This window comes from Heloderma suspectum, chromosome 5 (assembly GCF_057233095.1).
Source record: "Heloderma suspectum isolate Gila_16-S chromosome 5, 16-S_ref, whole genome shotgun sequence".
Lineage (NCBI taxonomy): Eukaryota > Metazoa > Chordata > Lepidosauria > Squamata > Helodermatidae > Heloderma > Heloderma suspectum.
In genome coordinates this window covers 224,056,868-224,079,639 of record NC_139462.1, presented here as the reverse complement: position 1 = coordinate 224,079,639, position 22,772 = coordinate 224,056,868, and the positions used below count along the sequence as shown (strand labels likewise).

The window sequence follows — 22,772 nt, the reverse complement described above, 5'->3', positions numbered from 1 at the left end:
TCACACTGTAATTCCAGGGCAGGGCTGTAGCCAAGAACAAATTTTAAGCAGTTTTGAGCTGCACAACACACACTTCAGAACTGCAGAAACAGATTCCTGGACCCATAACTCACCTGTTTGCTACAATGGACATGGTTTTTGTTACGGTTGCTGTCCAAGAGACCCCCACATTTGCCCAAGGCTGCAAGATCTTTCATAATAGAGTTGAGAGCCTCTTCTTCATCTGCAAAAGAAAGAAAACAGATGAGTCCTCTGCAACCTTTTAGGTGAAGGATTGCCTTGTCTGGATCCCTCCAAGGCAAATGCATTACACTCCACAGCACTTTTAAGCAATGAAGCCTCTTCCCGATACGGGTAATTGATCAGAAGACCATTTATAGGAAGCAGTGGAAGGAGGTACCACATCTATGAAACAAGCTATGGAGAGAATCATCATCATTAGCAGAAAGAAGTCCCTAAGGGACCACAACCAGTATGCAACTGGAATGAAGTGTGCACACATATAGATAAATGTATTTAATCAGGACTCTTCATACTGTTTACACCAGGGGTCCCCAACGCAGCATCCGCAGGTACCATGGCACTTGCGGGTAGGGATGTCACAGGTGCCCAACTGGGTCTGGGAGTCTGTCGCCCCCACCCCGCCCGCAACTCCCCGACTGCGCCCGCTGAGCCCGTTCTCGCTTGTGCCCTCCCAGCATAATGCCTCTAATATTGCAGATAATTAGCTTTCTCGGCCCCCCAAATGCACATATTTAAATATGCACATTTTTTAAACTCCCTTTTTTAAGCAGAAAAAAAAGGTGGCAAAATAGCGGGCGCTTGCCAGACAGGGCTGCGGTGAGTGCAGGTGACTCGTCAAGCTCATGAGGGCTCAAGGACGGGGGGGTGGGGGGGCGAGCAGGGGCGGCACTTCAGCAGGTGCCCAGAGAACTCGAGCTGGTGTGTGTTCGCACATCCCTACTTGTGGGCCCCTCCAATGGTGCCCACGAAACTCTCCCCTCCCTTCCCCCTTCAAAAGAATTGTTTTAAACAAACCTTCAAAAATGTTAGGGCAGTCTTCTTTCTTCCCGTTTCTAGCCTCTAGCCCTGTTCTTTCTTTCCCCTCCACCCCTTTGCCTTTCTATTTCCACCTCCCTCCCACAGCCTCTAGCATCACTATTTCTCTCCTCTTCCCCTCTTTAGCTCACTTTTGACTAGCCAGGCCCAACCAGGCCCACATGATAGCCATTATGTGACTATTATTGTGAAATGTATTGAAATAATGTTTTTCCATTGCTTTTTAAAAAACTGTTATATTGTGTTTGTGTGGCAATTCTGGTGAGTCTGTTTGGGGATAAAGACAGGGAAATGGGCATTTCTCACTCCCACTATGATGATGGTTTGTCTGGGAAGAAGATTGCTGCTGGTATGGAATAAAAGTAGACCTACTCTGTTAAGGCCAGGGATTTATTATTTATATTTTTGTACTGCTTTCCAATAAAATTATCAAAGCTGTTAATATAGTAACAATATAACAATAAAATAATCAATGCTCAACAACAAAACGAAAACCATACTGGCTGAGTCATACCTCAGGGAAAGCCTGCATGAAGAGGTGGGTCTTAAGTAGATGTCTAAAGATTGAAACAGTGGATGCCTGTCTAATGTCAATGGGCAGCATGTTCCAGATGGCAGGTGCTGCTACATTACATGCAAACATCAGGAGCACACGGCACCTTCTCCTTCCAAGGATCACAAGACTGGGCAGGGGACATACGGGGTGAGATGACTGCCAAGGTATATCCCCTTCCCTTAGCTACCAGAATGGAACAGTATAGTCCACCCATTATGGGAGATAAGAAACTGTGGTTATGCTGTCATAGTTGCCTCACCAAGAGAAAGGGGGTCTCCCCACCAGTCTGGAGTGGAAGAAGCTGCTATGCCAGTGTAAACATACATGTTTCTTTTGAACATGAAAACACCATCTCTCCGCCACCCACCCACCTACCCACACACACACAGTGTCATCTAGAAAACAGTGTGTGTTTATAAAGACCTACCTTCTCTCCAGTCAGATTATGGGGCTACCTAACCTCCTGGCAAAGGCAAAGTAAAGGCTGAAGGGGCAGGATTGCAGCTTGAGATCGATAGGCATATGGTCAAGGAACACCTAATGACTCTGAATGAGTTCAAATCCCCAGGGCCAGATGAACTGCATCCTAGAGTAATAAAAGAACTGGCAGAAGAACTCTCAGAACCACTGTCTATCCTCTTGGAGAAATCATGGAGGACGGGTGAAGTGCCAGATGACTGGAGAAGGGCTAATGTTGTCCCTATCTTCAAAAAAGGGTAAAAAGGAGGAACCTGGGAACTACAGACCAGTCAGTCTGACATCAATCCCTGAGAAAATTCTGGAGCAGATGATAAAGCAATCCATCTGTAAGCACCTTGAAAACAATGCAGTGAGTACTTGAAGTCAACATGGATTTGTCAAGAACAAATCCTGCCAGACGAATCTGATCTCATTTTTTTGATCAGGTAACCTCCCTTGTGGACTGTGGGAATGCTGTGGACATACGTAATATATCTCGACTTCAGCAAAGCTTTCAACAAAGTGCCCCATGATATCCTGATCAGCAAACTAGCTCAAAGTGGGCTAGATGAAACAATGATCCGGTCGATCTGCAGTTGGCTACAGGATCGGACTCAAAGAATGCTTATCAATGGGATCTTCTCAAACTGGGGAGAGGTAACGAGTGGGGTACTGCAGGGCTCAGTCCTGGGCACAGTGCTCTTCAACATTTTTATTAATGACTTGGAGGAGGAGGTGCAGGAAATGCTGATCAAATCTGCAGATGACACAAAATTGGGCGGGATAGCTAATACCCTGGAAAACAGAAACAAAAATCAAAGTGATCTGGATAGGCTGGAGTGCTGGGCTGAAAACAACAGAATGACATTTAATAGGGATAAATGCCAAGTTCTGCACCTAGGAAAAAGAAACCAAATGCACAGTTACAAGATGGGGGATACTTGGCTCAACAACACTACAAGCGAGAAGGATCTTGGAACTGTTGTAGATCACAAGCTGAATATGAGCCAACTATGTGATGTGGCTGCAAAAATGGCAAATGCTATTTGGGGCTGCATTCATAGAAGTATAGCTTCCAAATCCCGGGAAGTACTAGTTCCCCTCTACTCGGCACTGGTTAGGCCTCATCTGGAGTACTGTGTGCAGTTCTGGGCACCACACTTGAAGAAGGATGCAGACAAACTGGAGAGGGTTCAGAGGAGGGCAACAAAGATGACTGGAAACAAAGCCCTATGAAGAGAGACTGAAAGAACTGGGCATGTTTAGCCTTGAGAAGAGAAGACTGAGGGGAGGCAGGATAGCGCTCTTCAAGGACTTGAAAGGTTGCCACAGAGAGGAAGGCCAGGATCTCTTCTTGATCGTCCCAGAGTGCAGGACACGGAATAATGGGCTCAAGTTACAGGAAGCCAGATTCCGGCTGAACATCAGGAAAAACTTCCTGACTGTTAGAGCAATACGACAATGAAACCAATTACCTAGGGAGGTGGTGGGCTCTCCCACATTGGAGGCATTCAAGATGATGCCGGACAGGGATGCTTTGACTTAGATTCTTGCATTGAGCAGGGGGTTGGACTCGACGGTCTTATATGCCCCTTCCAACCGTACTATCTATGATTCTATCCTGCCATTTTTGCATTTCTCTGAATTTTGTAATGCAGTTCTTGGCTCAATGGATGTATGAAAATGCATAGAAAATGCCTATTTTAGGTTAAAACATCAGCAAACATATATTTAAAAGTAATTCGCATTTTGTGTGTTTTTTTAAGTCACAGATTTTATGCGAAAATGGACAGAACAGACTTATGTCCTGACACAGGCCAGAAATGGAGTGATTTGTCCACCCCTAGTGCAGAATACGTATTCTACCACTGAGCACGGGCACTTTCACCCAAAGCATTCAAATTCTGCAATTGGAAAAAAGACACCTGATTCTGCAATTAAAACTAACTTTATGTATGTATGTATTTAATTATTTGAGTTATACCCCACCTTTCTACCAAAAATGTCACTCAAGGAGGCTTACAGAACAATTTAAAATAGATTAAAAGAATAAAACAAATTAAAATACAATAAAAACATAACAATTACAGAATAAAAACAGCACCCAACCAACAGATCCACTTACAGGCCACTTATAAGTCCCAGGCCTTCTTGAATAAAGTGGTCTTTGCCTGCCGTTGGAAAGATAGCAGAGGGGGAAAACGTAGCCTCTCTTAATAGGGAGTTCACAGCTTGGGAGCAGCCACAGAAAAGGCCCTCTCTTGTGTCGCCACAAAACATGCCTCTGATGGTGGCAGTCTCACGAGAAGGGGATCTTTTGAAGATCTTAAGGACCAGGCAGACTTGTATGGGAGAACGCATTCTTTCAGGTAACCTGGTCCCAAGCCATATATAGGGCTTTATAGGTCATAACCAACACTTTGAATTCTGCCTGGAGACAGACTGGTAGCCAGTGAAGGTGCTGTAATAAGGTAATCATGTGCTCCCTGTCTCCACCCCTGATCAACAGTTTGGCCACAGCATTCTGGACTACCTGAAGTTTCTGAACAGTTTTCAAAGGCAGCCCCACGTGCAGCACGTTATAGTAGTCCAAAGTGATCTAACTAAGGCATGTCTGACTGTGGCCAGGTCAGACATCTCCAGGAACAGGTGCAGATGTGCATTTTTCTGCTTATTCTGTGTAAGTAATTCTGATTCCAACATTTAGATTTGCAAAGAATTTGGACTTTAGTGGCAAGAAACAGGAAACTGTCGGAGGACAGGGCGCAGCATTTGGGGCCTAAGTCAACTGTTAGGCCAGGGACAAGAGAACTGCAGCAAGAGGTGAGAAATGAGGCACCTGCCCCTTAATTACTAGAAATTCTTGGTCTATCCTTCTCTAGTGTCTGAAAGTTTGTGCATAAGGGCTAGAAACTTTTATTAAAATAAATGAAAGCTGAGATTCACAGGATGCAAAGTTTTCACAACCTACTAAACCCAACACATGCAATAATCCCCAAAACATATGATACATCACGCAGGCCTTAAAATGCTGTCACAGACAATGCATAAAAGTATGAAGATATCTAACTAACAAAGACTGAAAACAGATGCAACACTTAAAGAGGGGTCACAGCACGTTCTCCACCTTCAGTATAAGCTTAGCTTCCTCCTAGCTTCAGAATATGCATGAGAGATGTGGATGCTGGTTTGGCTGTCAGTCTTGTCCCTCTTCACATGCTTCAGGTGTGCTGCCTATTGTTAATTTCTTTGATTTAAAGTGTCGTGTATATATTTATGTATTTATAAGTGCATCTTCCATCTTATCAACCAGAAACATTTTAAAAACACTTGCAAAGCCACTCTTGGTATTGTGGGGTGGGGTAGAGATGTCCCTGTGATGTCACAAAAACCAGCCCATTGGCCCCATGAACAGTCAGATTTTGCTACAAAAGTGCACTACTGGGTTTTTCAGAGTACAATCCTGGAAAGAGAAAGATATGGTTGTACTAAATATGACGAGGGAGCTTCCAGATTCACCTGGGTGCTCTACCAATGTGACATTGGTCTTGATCCAAGTTTGCTTAGAGATAACAGCTGCCTTAAATGATCTATAAATGTATGAACCTGTGCATTTCTCCCTCAGCAGTCCTGCAGGGTGAGTTAAGAAGAGGTATTACATAGTTCCATCAAGGGTCACTTCCCCCACCCACTGGCACTTGAATTCCAAAAGCATTTGTGTTTTCAGGAAACCCATTCCTCCTTGGCTTTGCAAACAAAAATAGACGGCAGGATGCTTCTTCAGACAGTCCCTCATGTTTGTGTGTTGTAAACAAAAATCTTGTTTGTTGAGCACTGATGGATGAAGTCTCAAGTCCTAGCCCTTATAAAACCAAACGTGTTGGGGGAGGCAGCTGCAATCCAGATCAGAAGGGCTGACATCACTGCTTGCAAAGCTGTCGTTCGTGCAGCCCTGCTTACCAAAGGTCTTGCGCAGGAGTTGACACTTCTCAGCTAGTGTTAATCACAGCTCTTCTTGGGATCCCCCCGCCCCAAGGCTTCCCTAGAAGGGCGGGGTGTGCTGGTCGAGCTGCCAGCCCAGCCAGTCCAATTAAGTCCTAAAACAAGGCCTTGTAACGCTGGGATGATGATCAGGTTTGAACAGGACGCCTCTGGAGAATCGCCTTTTAGAACAACGAGAGCACGTTGCGCTGTTCTTTGCGTCTCTGCCTTGAGAACTCTTTCCAAGACTTGAGGGAAGAGCTCGGGTGGTCTTTCGTAACGAATGCCTTATAAGGAACAGACATTTTTCTTTCACCAACAACCTTAGCTGAAAAGCAACACATTTGCTGGATCTCCTGAAATACTTTGGAAGAACAAAAAAGCAGCACCTTGCCCAAGGCATGCAGAATGGTGCAACAGGGAATGGGCAGCACTGGGTAAATATCAGAATACAGTTTTCCACTACAAGAGAGGTCAAATTCTAGAACAACTTTCCTGGAACAGCAGCAGGCACAAGGGCCCTCAGTAAGTTCAAGGCAGATGAAGGCATGAACTGAAGGAAGATATACATAGACAGATGATGAAAATGAGAGTACCGGGAGGAAATTCAGGCAAGCAAGCACCCACATCAGAAAGCCAGAAGATGCCACAACTCAAATTGCCACAGCACAAGGTCTAAGTCAGGGCTGTATGCCTCCTGCACACTGACAATATTTATGTAAAATTCATTTACGTAAAACACAAGCACAAGTTTCTAGTCCTTATGGTTGCAGAGTTAAGATTGACAATGTATGGGGAATGGCTGGTGAAATCTTAGAGAAGCCTGATCAATGATGAGTGCCCTTCCCCTCTCTGTCGAGAAATCCTTCCTCCACAGGCCTAGCACAAATCTCTCCCCACAGAGAAGTGTTCAGTCACATGAGCCCCAGTTCCAGTGTGATGTTGCACAGGCCAGAAGCGGGTTTGCCACCTCAGTGAAAAGGAGAGTTTACACTAGAGCTGTGCACAAATGGCCTCTCAAAATTCTCCAGCCTATTTGTGGGCAGAGAAATTGGCGGGACAATTTCACCAAACTTCTCCTAGGGGAGGAGAAATTCTCCAACAGTTTCTCACAGATAGGGTTCACTGTTGGCAGGGGTTGTAGTACAGTTTCTTCCTTCTTCCTAAGGGTTTTTGGTTTATTGCACTGCTCCTGCAAGTGGTAACAGCATCAACTATATTGAGGCTTCCACTTTTCTGAGGCAGAATTTTTAATTTTTTTTGGTTTTTGAGCTTCCCTAATCACTGCGAGGTGGCCGAGGGTGCTGTGTGTGTTTTTTCTCTCTCTCTGTTACACAACTTCCCATTGCTCTGCAGCCTCCCAGGCCACCTGCACTGTCTGAACTGAAAAAGCCCCATGGGTGGAATCACCTCATGATGTTTTCCTCGTGATGGTTTTAACTGAAGTGCGGGAAGCCTAGGAGGCTACAGGCTGCCACAGAGATTATTGTATGATGACAGACAGGACATTCATGCACACTCCTCAGCCACCTCCTAAGTACGATGAGCACAAGGACCCCAAACCTGACCCATTAGAATTTCTCCAAAATTTATCCCCCTTTGAATTTCCTTTTGAAAGCAATTTCTTTTTGATTAAAATGAATGAGAATGGTCGAAAAAAATGTGGGAGAAATTCTCAGCACAGCACTAGTTTACACAGTTCCTAGTAGTTTGGGGCTATGAGCATAGGGATCCTAAGGCAGCATGGGAGGCATAGTACAGGTGGAGTCCTCTGGCAGGTCACTGTTCTCCTGGGGGCATGTCAACACCCCACTCTGCCTGTTGGTCTGTTTGGACCACCCAAACCCCAAGAGCCTCTGAAGGAAACTCCCTATGGGGTAATTGTACCTCAAGCCATTTCCTGCTAAGGCTCCTCTGCACCTCACCCCCCAGCATGGCCACAAATAACCCCCTAGGTCAACCTTCCCCAACCTGGTGACCTCCGGATATGTTGGGCTACAAACCCCAGAATCCCCCAGCCAGGTTGCTGGGGGATTCTGGGAGTTACAGTCCAAAACATCCTGAAGGTACCAGGTTGGGGGAAGCTGCCCTAAGTATGGGAGGGATTATTTGCACAATGCAATCAGAAGGAGAAAAGCTGCTTTTTCTTGCAACAGAATTTAGAGGGATGTATGTGGTCTTTTGGGCTATGTCCATACTATATAGTCAAGGATGCAACTGGATTCAGAAAGTCAAAAGCACCTAGAGATATTTTTTTTAATATGGTAAGCGGTATATAAATCTATTAAATAAATAATTTTAAAACGTTCTCTCCAAAGGCCGGCGGGACGTCAGGTCAATAAAAGCTGGGAAGGAAATCCAGAAATCAGCAGAGTAGCCAGGCAAAGGATGAAGAACAAACAGCAGCCTTGGGATGACTCAAACAAGAAACGAGCATCAAATCAAGGCCAGACAGAGCCCTCCAAATTATCAGTCCCTATCCCCTGGCAAGTTTACCCACATATTCCAAAAGCACGGAACAAACCGAACTGCCCGGGTGTCCAAAAAGCAACAACATCCAGCTAGGAACAGAAGAATGGTCATGCTGGGTCAGGCCAAGTGTACATCTAGCCCCTCAGCCTGTTCCCAACAGTGGTTAGCCATATGGTTCCGGGAAGCCTTCAAGTAAGGTAAGAAGATGATAGCCATTCCCTACGGTTCCTTCCCAGCATCTGGTATGCAGAGGTATGCTACTCTTGAACATGGAGGCTTCATTTATCTGCTGACAGGCCTATCTTCTACACCTTTGTTTGATCCCTTTTAAAGTTCATCTACAGTAGCAGCCATCACCACATCTAGTTGTGAAGGAACAGGCTTGCTGGATCAAATAAACCAAGGCACGCATACCAGCAGAAGACAAAGGGGTGCATATAGCCTTCTGCATTGTTAGACAAGCTGACCTTAGGAATATTCCTCTCCTAGCTCCAAATGTGGCAGTCAGTTATATTAAAAAGCTTTCCCCAAACATATTTTGTATAAGGGTGAAACTCCACACACACTTCCAAATTGGCCAACGGGCTAGATTCACCATGCCCAGCCTGACTTAAGGAGTGGATCTACAGGAAGAGGCGGTGCTTAATCCCTCCTGTACCCAAGAATCTTCTCCCCACCCCTGCAATCCCTGAGCTTTCAGTTTTGGCAGAGAGGGGAGAGAATAAAAAGCAGCCTACAGGTGTCATTGCAGGGGAGAATCTGCAGGTGGGGAAGTATTCGGCAGCCCCTCCTGTCTGACATCCCCTGTGAATGCCCGCTGCCCCCACGCTTGTGTTGTGAGGGAAACAATGGGAAAACCCTGTTTCGATAACAATGTTGCAGTTCTACCATCGTATTTATTTGGTCAGAACTCTGAGGAGAGAGCAAAATAACAAAATAAATTTTCCCCTGTATCATCCAGGCTCCTCCACCCCCACCCACCCGCCGCCGAGATGCATCATCCTCTCGCTAACTTTTACATCACCACAACTTCCCTTTTCAAGCCATTCTTGAGAACTCATTTGGCTGCTGCTTACATTAAAACTGGCCTCCTTTTTTTCTTTTTTGAATTGTTATTTTTGCCTTTGGCCCGAAAGAGGAAATAGCAGGATTTACAAAATAAAAAGCTCTCCTGTTATTCCAAACATGAACCATCAGTTATGATTCAAGTAAAAAAATCACCAAACTCTAAAGCCTTTTCCTACCTCCCCTGCTGAGTTGCTACAGTAATATTTAATATAAGAAGAGCTGTAAATTGAAGAGGGTGTTAATTGCTATTGGCCCTGCTTACACGTCTTCTTGATAGACTGATTCAGGCTTGTTTACTTACACTGCAGTTCTAGATATGTCTACTCAGAAATAAGTCTCACTGTGTTTAATGGGCCTTACTTCTTAGTAAGTGTGTTTAGGATTGCTTCCATACCCAGTTTTCCTGATATAATACTTTCTTTATCCTGCTTCAGGCTCTTGTTCCATTATACAGCAAGAGGGTTGATCAGAGGCTGAAGCGAGGGGAAAGTGAGGGGGGGAAAGCTCCTGGTTAACTAGGGGCCTTTGACAGACATTGTAATTTTATCTCAGAATACAGTACGATATAATCAACGATGAGCATTTCCCCCTATTTGGAATTCAAAATTCAACACAAGCAAACAAGGAATTGAGGCAGGAAGCAAGAGCGTCACTTCCTCTAACGCTGAACTCTGGCACGCCATGCCGATCGTTCTGTAGCCAAAACAGACCCGTCCAGCAAAAAAAGGGAGACATCTGCATACTTAGGGAGAGCCTCAAACTATACAGAAGTTTTAAAAAATCAAATAAACTTTCCGTAAAGGCAGAGGCGAAACCTCCAAAAATCACACACTTGCAGACCGCATAAGTGCAGAGGAAAGGGGAGCAGGGAGGGAGTGCACGTATAGCCTAGCATGGCAGTTTACAGAGTCACAGCCCCTCATTACCAGAATCTCCCAGGGCTGGCCAAGCCTAGAGAGCTGAACACAGAGGACCCTCTAAAACTATATGGATTGTTGAGCGCAGGACTTCTTTCAACAACAACACCTAGGAGATGGAGAAGCCTCCCAGCTGCCAGCAGCCCCAGAAAGGAAATGGACAGCTAAAGGGAAGAATTAGCATCTTGTGCACTCGCAGTGACTTGGCTGGGGTGTAAACGGACAGCAACTCTTCTCTTAATTCCCATAACATTGTACTGCCTAAAATTAAATTGCATGGCCTAAAACTAAGCTGAATGGATTTAATTTGAAATCTGAGTGACCAGAGATTGCTGTCTTATCCCTGAGCAAAACGCTTGCCCCACTCAGCTCAGTCTTTCAAACCACAACTTCCAAATCCATTGCCACAAATCTGTCTCTGATTCATCCAACTGGCTGAATATGGGCTACTGTCCCCCTCACTACTGAACCTCCAGGGGACCTAATCCTGTATAGAATTACCCATGTTCCACCCTTGGGGGGAGGGATAGCCAGAGAGGAGTTTTGAGTTCCTAGTTCGACATTACAATTTGGAAACCGGATGAGAAAACAGCTTCAAGAAACAGGGTCACATCAGACCACCCAAACAGCTTAGCTGTCAAATGCGGGGGAATTAGGAAGAGACAGAGGAATAACTTAGCAACATTCAGATGGTCTAGACAGCCCTGTTATTGTTGGCTTCACTAGTAGGCTATTAGTTAGAGAAGAAATTTGCTGTAGGTTCCAAGGATCTGCTTCCATCAACAATGGAAAAGAAAAACAGAAAAGAAAAAAAAGCCACATTTTGAAAGATTTAGGGAGTAGATGGTAGGGGCCAAAAGAGGAAAGAGTTTGCAGACACAGTATAGTATATATATATGTGTGTGTGTGTGTGTATATATATACACACACACACACACAGAGAGAGAGAGAGAGGGAGAGAATATATGTATGTATGTATGTATGTATGTATGTATAATAGAAAAGGACCACCCGGGAGTAGTGGCCCCATATATATTTTAAAAGCTGTACACAACAGGACCACCAGTGTGCTTGATAAATCTTCCCAAAGGAAGGAGGCTCAGATTGATCTTGTATGTGTTGGGCAGATCCTTGCAGCCAGAAGAGGAAAGCCAAGTCATCACTGAAGCAATGCCTCAGCAAAAATAGCAAAAGGGGCATTCTGTGGTCAAAGCCAGTCTTAGCTATTTGCGGCTGTTCAAAGCAAACAATGACTGCTAACATGTCATGTTTGCACTACTTTTATCTTCGCTTTCTCTTACAACAGCAAAAGCAGGAGGACATAGCTCCAATTGTGAGGACTTCAGTTCACATCTCCTCTCCCTCCACAGATGTGTGGTGAGTTTGAGTCCATCCTGGTTGACAGGACAAAAAGGGACTGAAATGGACCAGCATGAGCTGCCCATTTTACATGATAATCTTCCTGTGGAGAGTTGAGAGGTGTCCAGAAGGAGGCCATTTTGAGATTCATGGGGGTAAGAGATTTCTGTGTGAGAGACCTGGTTTTAACACAATGAACAATCCTCGGTTAACAAACCATGGATTGGTTTGGAGCACACAGGAGCAAGCGAATGTACTGGCTCCCAACTGCTTGTCCCTCAGTCGTTCTCTGTGACATGTGAACCCAGAACTCTGGGTTGTTGAGGAAGAAACATCCAGAGTTATAGCCCAAAAACAAACCAAGGGTTAAAATGCTGGGTTGTTTGTCCCTCAACAACCCAGAGTTCTGGGTTCACACATCATGGAGAACAACTCTGGGATGGAGTGCCCCTGGTTGTTTAGCACAACAGAAGTGAGCTCCCACACACTCCCAAGCAACCCATGGTTGTTCGTTGCGTACAAACTAGGTCTGTGTGCACATGCGCACGCACACACAGAGGGGAATTCATGGAAAGGTTCAAAAGCCTGCATTCAAAATTAAAAATTGCCATAGTAGTACATTTTAAGAGCATTTGTGGTTATTTTCTTATGCCTCCAAATAAGCAGAGGTATAGGTGCGTCTGCAGGAAAATCACGTGATCTGAAATGGGAGTTTGGGGGGAGTCCATTGGTGTCCTGTGAAATAGATATCAGAAAGAGAACTTGGGAAGTGTTTAAGGGCACTGTTGTGGAGACAAAAACATTTTTTCCACCTCTGACACTGGAAAGCCAGCCCTACATTTATTTGTATTTATTTTTATTTCAAATACTTCTTGGCCACCATTCAGGGCAGGAGCCCTCCCAGGGCATTGTAGAACAATACATAATAAATATCAATACAGCATTAAAAATGGAAAACACACGATAAAAACAGTAAAAACAACAGTAAAAACATCAAAAGCAGCAACCGCAGCAAACAGTCTAAAAAACACCAGCATAAAATCAAACTTACAACAGATAGCTACAGCTACAACGTAATTCAGGGGAAGGCTAGAGTAAAGTACTACGTTTTCTTAAAAACCTGTAATGATGGAGCCTGGCAGATCCCCTGATGGCAATTTATACCAGAGATGTGGGGCCACTGTGGAAAAGGCCCTCTCTCGTGTAGTTGCCTACCTAACTGGTCTCACAGGTGGCCATAAGAGAAGGGCCTCTCTTGCTGATCTTAAAGGGTGGGCAGGCTGATTTGGGGGAAGTCAGTCCTTCGAGTAATTTGGTCCCAAACCATTTAAGGCTTTAAAAGTCAAAACCAGCACTTTAAACTGGGCTCAGAAACACGCCAGTAACGAGTGCAGCTGGTGCAGCATGGGTGTTATATGATCAATTTGCCTTGCCCTCACCAACACTTGGGCGGCCGCCTTCTGCACCAGCTGAAGTTTCTGGACCGTCTTTGAAGGCAGCCCCACATACAGCGCATTAAAGACTGCCTACACTGGATGGGCTGACAGGAATCATGTGCTGGGGAGGTGCAGTGAGCAGAGCACACTGGGCGCATCCCACCCCAATAGCCCTTAACATATGAGCTTTCATCTGCTGCTGCTGCCCATCACAATGACAGGCATTTCACTAGTTACAATAATTAATATAATGTGAAAAATGGCAGGAGTGGGTCTTTTAAGGAGGAATATATTTATGCATGCGCACGCGCACACTGTGAGGGTGAGAGAAAAACACCCCACTCTCTATAATAAGAAAATACTTGGGACAGCTTTTTTTCCTGGATACACATATATGTGCTCTCTCTAATACTAATAAAGAGATATTTCAGTTCTCAAACAGGGATTTCCCTCCGTCTTTCCCAGACTAGGTTCCCCTATTGCTACAGTAAAAATACACAATCGTAGGAGTTCGCCATCCGGCACTATGGCAACAGTCGCGCTATCATCCAAAAATACAGTATTAGCAGGCCTGAGGGAAAGCAGCAGTGGGCCGTGTGTTTCTTGCGTACTATTCACCCCCTCTGCCTAAACTCTGGACAGCTTGACACACAAGAGGAAGTCACAAGAAGCAGCTGCATCAACATTTTTGTGCCTCTGGCATATTGTGTGCAGGAAGAAACAGATGCATCTCCCTCAATGGGAAATGCAGATGGTAGCCCCCCCGCCCTCACTTCTTCATTCAGAAGAAGATGAATCTCAACAGCTTCAGACATTTGGCCCAGCAACAGACCTCTACACGTGGCCGACAGCAGGCCTGCATTTTGTGCACGGGTGTGCCCCCACAACCGCCGATGATGCTGTGTTTTGAGCCTGCCATCCCTTGACCTGCAATTTTCCCCCACTCTCAAAGGATGTGGGAAGAGTCACAGTTATCGGTTGAATTGCGCATATCCAAAATGGCGGGTGTGCTGGTTTCTGAGTCTTAGGCCTACTCCTCAGCACACACAGCGGTTTGTGACTGACCAAAATGGCTGAACCAGTCCTTTGTGTCTGGTCATTTTGTTGCTACACTTGTAGGTAAAGTCTGAGGTGTATGGACCTGAGGTTCAAAGCACAATGGATCTTTCATTTAAGTCATCTTCCTCTGAGTGAATATCAAAGAAGAGGTATAATTTGTTGCCAACAACCAACTGTATTTACATGTGGCCACGAGGCACTCTGTTTCCACAGTTTACATATATTTATCATTTCCTAACACAACGTTCATCTATACCAACCTCACCCAACCTCGTGCCCTCCAGATGTGTTGGACTGCAGCTCCCATAATCCCCAGGCAGCATAGGTGACTGGGGGATTATGGGAGTTGTAGTCTAGCACAACTGGAGGGCACCAGGTTGGGGAAAACTGATATGTGTCTCTCTGAGGGCTATCACAGAATCATAGAATAATAGGGTTGTAAGGGGCCTATAAGACCATCAAGTCCATCCCCCTTCTCAATGACCAATTAAAAGAATTTCAAGTTGGTTAACCATTTGCCTTTTTAAAAACTAATTAAAAATAAATATACACATTACCAAAATCTCAAAATAAAGGCCCTGATGCTGGAGAAAGTCTGAGACAAGTGTGAGTTTAATAAGCAAAAAGATATCACTCATCATTAAAGGGAAATACCATAGCTGAATATATTCTTTTTCATTTCCTGTTGAAACATGCAAGAACCAACATAACTTTTTAAAAAATCAGCATGTGACCTTAGCTCTCAATGCAAGCAGTTAAATTTGCCCCTAAGAACTAAGTCGATTAATCTACATACCACACTCATTAAACCTTGCAGCTCCAGGTTCTCTATATTTTCATTAGCTATCATTTAAGGCTTTTGATATAGCTGTCTGGTAGACACTAATGTTCACTGAGGTCCAAAAAGAACACGCGGCATTAAATCAGGAAGAAACTTCCCAAGACACATATCAACAGCTATTACCCATGAGGGCAATATGGAGCTTCAGTTGTTAGAGGCAGTATACCCCTGATTAATGGTTGCTAGTGTCAAGGGCTCCTTGGAGGGCTCTCTCAGTCTAATCTAGTAGCTAAGTCCAGACACAGACAAAGGGATTCCTTTCAAAGCTTTATTCTTCTTTTATAACTTAACAACTATACCGTTTGCAACTAGATCTGAGCAGCACAGTACCTATGCCCTAAGTTGGAACAGTTGGTCCCCGTTTGAAAGGGAATTACTGGCAGACCCCTGAACTTAAGGACTAGGGAGAGTCCCTCCCCTTTTCCCTTGGAGCCTCTGGGCGCAGCCGTACTTTGCGCGCCAACCTGGCACTTCGCCTCCTTTCCGCGCCCTCCATCTGGCGCCGCTCTCTGCGTCTGCGTCGCGCATCCACCAAGTCTGCTATCTGTGCTTGGTCACTCCCTGGACTGCTAACTTAACTAGGAATGCTGGTGGGAGGAATCTCCGTCAGCTGTTGGTCCTGGGAAAGAGGAGCGCGCTCCTCTCCCAGGAGCGACTGCTCTTCCTCAGAATCAGAACTACTCTGGGATTCTATGGGCTCAGTGTCCACCCTGACAGCTAGGGAGAAGCAATGCGAGAGGGTTATTGCCTTCAAGCCCTGCTTGTGAGCTTCCTGAAGGCAACTGGTTGGCCAATGTGAGAAGCAGCATCCTGGATTAAATGGACCTTCTGTCTGATCCATCAAAGCGCCAGACAGAAAATGAAAATGATCACTGCATTCTAGCTTAGGGCCAAAACAGGCATTAATTTAAATGTGCATCCAATAGCTATGGCTTTTTTTATTTTTACTCTAGAGTAGGTGCAGGTCCCACTGATCCAGATCAAGACCCTAGTGTGAAGAGTACGGTGAGGGGGGGTTTACAATCCAGATCAAGGCCCTTGCGCCTCTAGAGTAAAAATGAAAACAAAAGAAGAGATAATTGCTAGACACATATTTAAAAGAATGTGTGTTTCAGCCCTTAGTTCGCAAGCTTGGTTCAGACAGGTTGTGGGAAATCTCGCTAGATTGGATCAGAATATGGCAATAGAGTCTGTCAACTTAGATAATTAGCAATGATGTTACTATTTATACTTCAAAGAGCCACCCACCTGGTGATCAAAAGTCCATCCCTCTCTTTGTTAAAAATAAACACTACAATTAATTCTTCACAGAGTGTTCTAATATTGCCACCCTGTATCATCTGGCATGGTACAGCATCTCTTAGAGCATGCAAATGAGACTGTGGGAGTAAAGTTAATTCAATTATAATTAATATTTAGGATGGTTACCAAGGACTTCAACCTCACTATTATTTTTTAAGTGTGTCTCCCATGTCTTGACTCTAGAATCTCCATTTTGTTCTGGAATGCTAGTTAAGCAAGGTTTAGGATCAGCCAGGGCAAGAAAGTTGTTAAGTTATGTTTACTGAGCTCTAACTTAATTAAATTGGCAGAAGCAACCCTCACTGATATACAAAGCATGGGAACTCCAGAACTTGAAAATGTCTTTCTGACTGCTGAGTTGCTATTCTATCTAAAGTACCCAAGGTACATCCTGAATTGGCCAATCCAGAGCTTGGTGGGGGGAAAAGCTCTCCATTCATGAAGAGCCACTAGTGGTCTTAAGCAACATTAGCAGCCATTAAGGACAGGAACCTCCACCCAGGAGCTGTACATGAGAACTATGGTGATGGTCAAGATCAAACCAAAACCCCTTTTGATCTTTTCCCCTTAGGACAGGGGTGAGGAACTTTTTTCAGCTCAAAGGCAGAATTTCAATCTGGCAAATGGCTCGGGTGCATATTCCATCTTGCAACGGCATATTCCATCTTGCAACGGGGCCAAAGGCAAAGCGGGTGTGGTGAAAGCAGAGTGCTTGTTGGCAATATGTGACTTGTAATGCCGATTTTAAGCCTACTCAGAAGTAAGCAGGACAAGCCTCTGGATGTCTATCCAGAAGCAAGCACATCAAAGCTCTGCACTCAGAAGTAAGCATGACTGAATCACTCAGAGAACGTTAAAATAGCATCCCAATACCAAGCCTCTGCATGTGTATTCAGAAGCAAGCATGAGCAGCCTGTCTATTCACAAGTATGCAGGGCAACCCTCTGCATGTCTACTCAGAAGTAAGCAGGACTGAATACTCAGCAGCTTCCTCCCCAGGCCCTACCCCCTCTCCCCAGCAAGAAAAACTTCTTATTTCTGATCCGCAGCTGAATCCGCAGCTTTTCTTAGCAGAAAAAAAACTCTTCTCAAGAGCTTTTTCCTGCTGCAAGCAGGGACAAGGCCTAGGGAAGAACCTGGTGGGCTGGATGGGGAACCCTCGCAGACTGTATCTGGCCCGTTGGCTGAAGGTTCCCCATGCCTGTCTTAAGAGAACTCCCCACTAGTCCAGGGTTTGAAAAGGGCTGCCCAACAAGACATTAAAGAGTTCATCACCGGCAAGTCCATCCTAACCCATCTTAGTCCTTGCTAGTTCACTCTCCACCCAAGGCCCTCATCACAGCTTTTGGTGATTCTTTTCACAGAAGCAGGGTAGTTTACCTCACCATTAATGTATGAACAGCAGCCCCTACAGACTTGCTATCTGATCTACCTGCAGAACACCCAGATCACTAGAGCCCTAGGGGGAAATACCTTTTAAAAAACCCTTCACGTATGATAAATATTTGCTCTTGAACCTCCCCTCCCTCCCTCCCTCCCTTTCTTTCTTTCTTTCTTTCTTTCTTTCTTTCTTTCTCTCTCATTTACCCAATTTTTTCTCTATCTTCTCTCCATTCTACTCCTTGCATTGCCCAACCCTGTGTCAATTACATTTCAAGCTTGCCCTGTTGCATCTAGGCCTGCCTGCCACATTGCCTTATTTGGCATCTCTAAATGTACTTATTTGGCCCAGAGATCTAGTACAGCAGCTGCTGGGCTAAATTTAAGTGCAGTTGTCTAACTAACTCTTCCATGCTATACAAGTCACAATTTAATCAATCTCTTACATTCTGTAATATAACACATATTCTTTTGACTTAAGACTTGGTCTCTATTTAAATTGCTAATTCCCCTTAGTAAAAGTGCAAGTTGTAACCTTTCCGTGATGCAACTTGACTCATCTCTTCCCCAACCTGGTGCCCTCCAGATGTGCTGACTACAATTCCCAGCATCCCCCAGCCAGGTGATGAGAGTTATAATCCAGCAGGCCTGGAGGGCTTCAGGTTGGGGAAGGCTGATCTAAGCTTTCATGTTCCGATCAAGTACATGCATGCACTTGTGTTTGCAGGTGCACATGGAATCAAGAATATGAAGTAACAGGATTTTGCTCTTTTTTGACATGGCTTTAATTGGCTTAGCTTTATAGGGTGGGCAGATGTGCAGGATTCTTGTCCCTTTCATTGTTGGGTAAACAGAGGAATGTTGGCAACAGCAGCTTATCATGCAGGGATAAGCAAAGGTGACCATGTTCAGCTTCTACACAATGTCTAGAACATACTGACATGTGTTTTCATGAACCTGATACACATCTAACCCTACAAAGGTGACACTAACACAGACCCTCAAGAGCCCTGCCCACAGAAAGTAATGGATGAATAGACCACCCAGGGATACTTCTCCAAGCACAGTGCTACTGATGTCAATGAGACCACAGCAGTATAAACCACCCCTTTTACACTTCCAAACAAAATGGATTTGCAGAAATACCACTGAGCCAAACTGCTGAGCAGTAATTACTTCCCATCCCCCAATTTGATTTCCAGATGCAAACTCTGTCTATTTATTTTCTCACTCAAATAATGAGCTCCCACCTGGAGAAAGAGAAAAAACAAACAAACCTCTGCTAACTGGTGTACTGTACCGATTCGCTTTTAAATTTTATGGATCAAATTTTATCAAAGTCTGCCCCGCTGTTACAATGCTCCTTCTCAGCATTCAAATTCTTAAATTCACTTCAATGACCCATAGAAAGAGAGCATACTCTGCATTCAGCCCTCCCATTATAATATCACCCCCTGCCTGAAGACCAATTTAGCCTGACAATGCTCATAGAGAGATCACTGAAAAGCCCTTAGCCATGTAGGTCAAGGTGGGCAACCTGCAGGCCACCTGTGCAGCCCACCACAGGTGTCCTGCCCACCCAATCCCACCCCTGTGCCACTGCTACTGCTGCCAGGATACATGAGTAGTCATTCCTGTGCACCCTGTTTCCTAGCAGCTTGCTCCTGCCAGCCAACCAAACAACTGTGTGTGTGTGCGTGCATGTGTGTGGGAGAGGGAGAGTGTGTGCGTTTGTGGTGTGTGTCATGGTCCCACCCATCTGCCTACCCATGTGTGCAGCCCCTGAAAGCATCTGTAGGGCCAAATGTAGCCCTCAACTCCAAAAGATGCCCACCCCTGACACAGGTGCTCCATTTTATTTGTTATATCCCCTGTCCTCACTCTGGAAGGTTTAGAGCAACTTACTTGGGGCTCTGGAGAAGGAAATGGCAACCCACTCCAGTATTCTTGCAAAGAAAACCCCATGGAACGTATCACAAGGCTAAAAGATATGACGCCGGAAGATGAGCCCCTCAGGTCGGAAGGTGTCCAATATGCTACTGGGGAAGAGCAGAGGGTATTTCCAAGTAGCGCCAGAAAGAGTGAAGCGGCTGGGCCAAACCCGAAAGGACACTCAGCTGTGGATGTGTCTGGCGGTGAAAAGAAAATCTGATGCTGTAAAGAACAATATTGTTTAGGAACCTGGAATGTCAGATCAATGAATCAAGGTAAGCTGGAGGTGGTCAAACATGAGATGGCAAGATTGAACATGGACATCTTGGGAATCAGCGAACTAAAATGGACAGGCATGGGCGAATTTAATTCAGGTGACCATCATATCTACTCTTGTGGGCAAGAATCCCTTAGAAGAAATGGAGTAGCACTCATAGTCAACAAAAGGGTGGGAAAAGCAGTACTGGGGTACAATCTTAAAAATGATAGAATGATCTCAGTACGAATCCAAGGCAAACCATTCAACATCACAGTAATTCAAGTCTATGCCCCGACCACTGAGGCCGAAGAAGCTGAGGTTGATCGGTTCTATGAAGACCTACAACACCTTCTAGAACTAACACCCAAAAAAGATGTCCTCTTCATCATAGGGGATTGGAATGCTAAAGTAGGAAGTCAAGAAATCACCGGGATAACAGGCAGGCATGGCCTTGGTGTACAAAATGAAGCAGGACAAAAGCTAATAGAGTTTTGCCAAGAGAACATGCTGATCATAGCAAACACTCTTTTCCAACAGCACAAGAGGCGACTCTACACATGGACGTCACCAGATGGTCAATATCAAAATCAGATTGATTATGTCCTTTGCAGCCAAAGATGGAGAAGCTCCATACAGTCAGTAAAAACAAGTCCTGGAGCTGACTGTGGCTCAGATCATGAGCTGCTTCTTGCAAAATTTCGGCTTAAATTGAAGAACGTCGGGAAAACCACTAAACCGTTCAGGTATGACCTAAATCATATCCCTGATGAATATACAGTGGAGGTGAGGAATAGATTTCAGGGATTAGACCTGATAGACAGAGTGCCTGAGGAACTATGGACGGAGGTCCGTAACATTGTTCAGGAGGCAGCAACGAAATCCATCCCAAAGAAAAAGAAATGCAAGAAAGCAAAGTGGCTGTCTGATGAGGCTTTACAAGTAGCTCACGAAAGAAGGGAAGCGAAAAGCAAGGGAGAAAGGGGAAGATATACCCAACTGAATGCAGAGTTCCAGAGAATAGCAAGGAGAGACAAGAAGGCCTTCTTCAATGAACAATGCAAAGAAATCGAGGAAAAAAACAGAATGGGAAAGACTAGAGATCTCTTCAAGAAAATTGGAGATCTCAAGGGAACGTTTTGTGCAAAGACGGGCATGATAAAGGACAAAGAAGGCAGGGACCTAACAGAAGCAGATGAGATTAAGAAGAGGTGGCAAGAATACACAGAAGAACTATACAGGAAAGATTTGAATGTCCCTGATAGCCATGATAGTGCAGTCACTGAACTTGAGCCGGACATCCTCGAGAGTGAAGTCAAGTGGGCCTTAGGAAGCATTAGTAACAACAAAGCTAGCGGAGATGACAGTATTCCAGCCGAGCTATTTAAAATCCTAAAAGATGATGCTGTTAAAGTGCTGCATTCAATATGCCAACAAATATGGAACACTCAACAGTGGCCACAAGACTGGAAAAGGTCAGTTTACATTCCAATTCCAAAGAAGGGCAACGCCAAAGAGTGTTCAAACTACCGCACAATTGCGCTCATTTCACACGCCAGCAAGGTGATGCTCAAAATCCTACAAGCTAGGCTTCAGCAGTATGCGAACCGAGAACTACCGGAAGTACAAGCTGGGTTTCGAAGAGGCAGAGGAACTAGAGATCAAATCGCCAACATTCGCTGCATCATGGAGAAAGCAAGAGAATTCAAGAAAAAGTCTATTTCTGCTTCATTGACTACGCTAAAGCCTTTGATTGTGTGGATCACAACAAACTGTGGCAAATTCTGAAAGTGATGGGAGTACCAGACCACCTTACCTGTCTGCTGAGAAACCTGTACGAGGGTCAAGAAGCAACAGTAAGAACCAGAGATGGAACAACCGATTGGTTCAAAATTGGGAAAGGAGTACGACAAGGCTGCATATTGTCACCCTGCTTATTTAACTCATATGCAGAGTACATCATGAGAAATGCCGGGTTGGATGAATCACAGGTCGGAATTAAGATTGCCGGGAGAATTATCAACAACCTCCAATATGCAGACGATACCACCCTAATGGCAGAAAGCGAAGAGGATCTCAAGAGCCTCTTGTTGAGGGTGAAAGACGAGAGTGCAAAAGCTGGTTTGAAACTCAACATTAAAAAAACGAAGATCATGGCATCTGGCCCTATCACTTCCTGGCATATAGAAGGGGAAGAAATGGAAGCAGTGACAGATTTTACTTTCTTGGGCTCCAAGATCACCGCAGACGGTGACTGTAGCCATGAAATTAAAAGACGCTTGCTCCTTGGGAGGAAAGCTATGGCAAACCTAGACAGCATAGTAAGAAGCAGAGACATCACCTTGCCGACAAAGGTCCGTCTAATCAAAGCTATGGTTTTCCCAGTAGTAATGTATGGCTGTGAGAGCTGGACTATAAGGAAGGCTGAGCGCCGAAGAATTGATGCTTTCGAACTGTGGTGCTGGAGAAGACTCTTACGAGTCCCCTGGACTGCAAGGAGGTCAAATCAGTCCATCCTAAAGGAAATCAACCCTGAGTGCTCATTGGAAGGACAGATAATGAAGCTGAAGCTCCAATATTTTGGCCACCTAATGCGAAGAGAAAACTCCCTGGAAAAGACCCTCATGCTGGGAAAGACTGAAGGCAAAACGAGAAGGGGACGGCAGAGGATGAGATGGCTAGATAGCATCACGGA

The 22,772-nt window shown here is 44.9% G+C and overlaps 1 protein-coding gene across 1 annotated transcript in view; it reads right to left on the bottom strand.

Moving 5' to 3' along the window:
- LOC146345212 (mitogen-activated protein kinase kinase kinase 3-like) overlaps positions 1-22,772 on the bottom strand; it is a 130,294-nt gene that overhangs the window by 58,809 nt on the left and 48,713 nt on the right. Inside the window, exon 3 of the mRNA XM_084859423.1 lies at positions 114-223. Coding sequence (XP_084715549.1) covers positions 114-223 — 110 coding nt within the window. The remainder of the gene's footprint in view (positions 1-113; positions 224-22,772) is intronic.